This window comes from Penaeus monodon, chromosome 31 (assembly GCF_015228065.2).
Source record: "Penaeus monodon isolate SGIC_2016 chromosome 31, NSTDA_Pmon_1, whole genome shotgun sequence".
NCBI lineage: Eukaryota > Metazoa > Arthropoda > Malacostraca > Decapoda > Penaeidae > Penaeus > Penaeus monodon.
Genome location: NC_051416.1, coordinates 36,177,582 through 36,180,881, shown reverse-complemented (window position 1 = coordinate 36,180,881; position 3,300 = coordinate 36,177,582). Strand labels below are relative to the sequence as shown.

The following is a 3,300-nucleotide window of genomic DNA, read 5'->3' as shown; positions in this document are numbered from 1 at the left end:
AAATGTACATGGATACAGGAGTTTTGCATGGAAATAATGATACCATTATTACAACCAGTAAAGGAACACCAATTAAAGAATTGGAATCGATATAATAAGTTTGTAGTCCATACGATATCTGAATAAATCTCATTGTAACCTGAAACATAAATACATATCCTTAAACTGTTTAGGATAAAATTCAAAACTTCACCCATTTTAACGAGAATAATGAGTAATGAATTCATTAAACTGTAATAATTACATAAACATATACGATCATAATTAACTATAAATTTTTCTTCATTAAAATTAAAGATTGAGTTTAAAACTCGCAAGTTCGTAATAACAGAACGCATGCATTTCCAGGGTAACTTTCCCTATTTTATAATACCGAACATACAATAATATAAAGAAACAAAACGCCGCCAAGGATCAAGTGGACTCGCCCAACCGCACGCGCCCGTTTCCGACAAAATGTCCTTAAAGACTTTTTCTCTCGAAGGTGACCCAGTTCAGGTCGGTGTCAGGTGGACAGCTTGGATAGAAAGCTTTGAGAATCATTTATCAGTGCTTGAAATAACAGAGCCGGAAAAAATTAAGCTTTTTGAGACATCACCTGCGCAATAAAACCAAGGAGATATGTAACACATTTCCTAATTATGGTATTCAAAAAAACTTATGAAGCGATGGTTAATGCACTAACCAAGCACTTCAAATCCCAGGTAAATATATCTTATGAGAGTTTTAATTTTACAAATAGTAAGCCAGGGTATGATGAATTAATAGACTCTTGGGTGACAAGAAAGCAGCTACATTGTGGGAATTTCCTGACCTAGAAAATAGAATTATAGAAGCCATATTAAATCTCACGGCAGACCGCAAATTTAGAGAATTTTGTTAGATGTTACTATATTGCCAGAGTATATAGTCAAGACAGTTCCATGGCATTAAGTTTCATCCAGCTGATAAAGGACTGAAAACATATGGTTCTCATGGGTTGACATTAATGGGTATGAATAAAGTAAGGGTAAAGTACGAAGATCAAGTGCATAATAATTTACCTTTATATATCGTGAAAGAGAGAGACGGATGTCTCTTAGGATTGCAGTGGCTCGCTTAGATTAAAATGAATTGACCAAAAGTGTTTAAGAAGATATCTAAAGTAAATATGAGAGCTCTATCATCTACAAATGAAATCATTCCATTATACCAGGAAATTTTCTTAGAAGGGATAGGTAAAATTGCATATAGCAAAGCATCATTGGTACTGAAACCAGAGGCAGCACCTAAGTTTATGTCTCCCAGGAAGCTTGTGTTTGCATTGAAGCCAGCTGTGGAACAAGAAATTCGCAGATTGGAAGCTGAAGGAACCTGAGAAAAGGTTAACTATTCTGATTGGGTACACATTTAGTACCAACAGCCAAGAGAGATGGTAGTGTCAGACTTTGTGGCGACTATAAAGTAATTGTAAATTCACAGTTGCAGGTTGCACAACATCCTCTGCCGAATATTCAAGACATGTTAGCTGCCATAGGTGATTGTAAAGTATTTTCAAAGATTGATTTAAAAGCTGCAGTTTTACAGTTAATGATGGAACACGCTGAACACTCACTTAGGACTGTTCAGATCCAAAGTCTGTCTTTTGGAATAGCATCGAGTCCAGCTATATGGCAGCAAACCATGTCTAAGATATTTCATGCTCAACCAGGAGTATTTTGTTTTATAGACGACATTTTGATTGCAGGCAAGGGCGAAAAAGAACATCTAGAAAGATTACTAGCTGATTTAGATATGATAAAAGAAAATGGAATGAAAACACAAAAGTTAGTGTCATTTCTTGTAAACTCACTTGAATATTTAGGTTTCAGGTCTGCCAGAGAATGTTAAAGAACTACAGTCATTCCTAGGGTTTGTAAAGAATTTATCCACCATTGCTAGCCCACTGTATATTTAACTGCAAAAGATGTTACGTGGAATTAGTCAGTCGAATGTCAGGATGCTTTTGACATAATAAAAGCTGAAATCACAGGTGATACATTTCTGGTACAGATAGCTAAACAAATCAGAGCAAAGATATTCTCAAATAGAAAAAGAAGGATTGACATTGGTTTATGGCATTAAGAAGTTCCACATCTACTTGTGTGACAGAAAAAAAAATTCACATTAGTAACAGACCATAAATCATTGTTAGCTATTTTAGGCCCAAGAAAGAGTCTGACAGAGTAGCAGCTCGTCTACATAGACGGTCTACAACACTAGCCACCTATAATTACACATAGAGTATAGGTCAACATTAGTGATGGGGAATGCGGGCGCTTTGTCTAGATTGCCAGTAGATCAGGACACGAGTGAGGTAGCATCAAGCATTTTGTTAGTAGACGCATGTGAGTTGCCAATAACATCAAAGCAAATTGAAGATCAAACTAATCCTTTACTGTCAAAGGTTTTAAACTGTCTGACATCAAATAATTGGGACATGTTGTTTGTGCAAGAGCATAAGCCATTTTCAGAGGTATGGTCTGAATTATCAGTTGTAAAAGGTTGTATAATGCGATATACTAGGGTAGTAATTCCAGACTGATTGAAGGGTAACGTTTTTGCGGAGTTGCATGTAGAACACCAAGGTATTGTACGCAAAAAATCAATTGCTCGTAAGCAATGTACGTAAGAAATTCTGAGGGTTGTGCATTTCAATAAAACAATCCAGCTCCTTGTAAGACAAATCCTTGGAGACACCTAGTACTCCTACTGATTTTGCAGGTCCTTTTAGAGGTCTTACCTTTCTGATTGTTGTAGATTCATTTAGTAAGTGGCCTGAGGTGATTCTAATGACCTCTACAACTGCACACAGCACCGTTAGAGTGTTATTATCTCTGTTTGCAACACATGATATACCTCAGCAAACTGTGTCTGACAATGGTCCTCAGTTTGTTTTAAGTGAGTCTGAGAACTTTTGCAAGGGTAACAACATCAAACACACTGCTCCTTATCGCCCTGCAATAAATGGTGAAGCAGAGGGATTTGTTCAGACATTCAAGAACAGTATAGGGACAGTAGCAGATCCAGTATCACTACTTGTATATCTAGGTTCTTACTATCCTATAGAACCATTCCTTATGCGACCATAGGTTGTTTGCCCTCTCTTCTATTGATGGGGAGGAGAGTGAGATGTAGGTTAGATTCATTGAAACCAAAGACAGCTGATGATCAAAGTCTAAATCTGAGAGTGTAAAGGGCTATAGAGAATTTAATATTGGAGATCAGGGTATGATAAGACCGTATATATACCTCTTCAGAAGAAAAGTAGGTTGAAGGACA

General features: G+C 36.7%; 1 protein-coding gene across 1 annotated transcript; it reads left to right on the top strand.

Annotated features, from left to right (window-relative positions):
• Window positions 1–2,281: 2,281 nt before the first annotated feature.
• On the top strand, window positions 2,282–3,110 carry LOC119592963. The gene is made up of 2 exons (XM_037941851.1): window positions 2,282–2,366; window positions 2,743–3,110. The coding sequence occupies exons 1-2, from the start codon at window positions 2,282–2,284 to the stop codon at window positions 3,108–3,110; spliced, it is 453 nt and encodes a 150-aa protein (XP_037797779.1).
• Window positions 3,111–3,300: the final 190 nt, after the last annotated feature.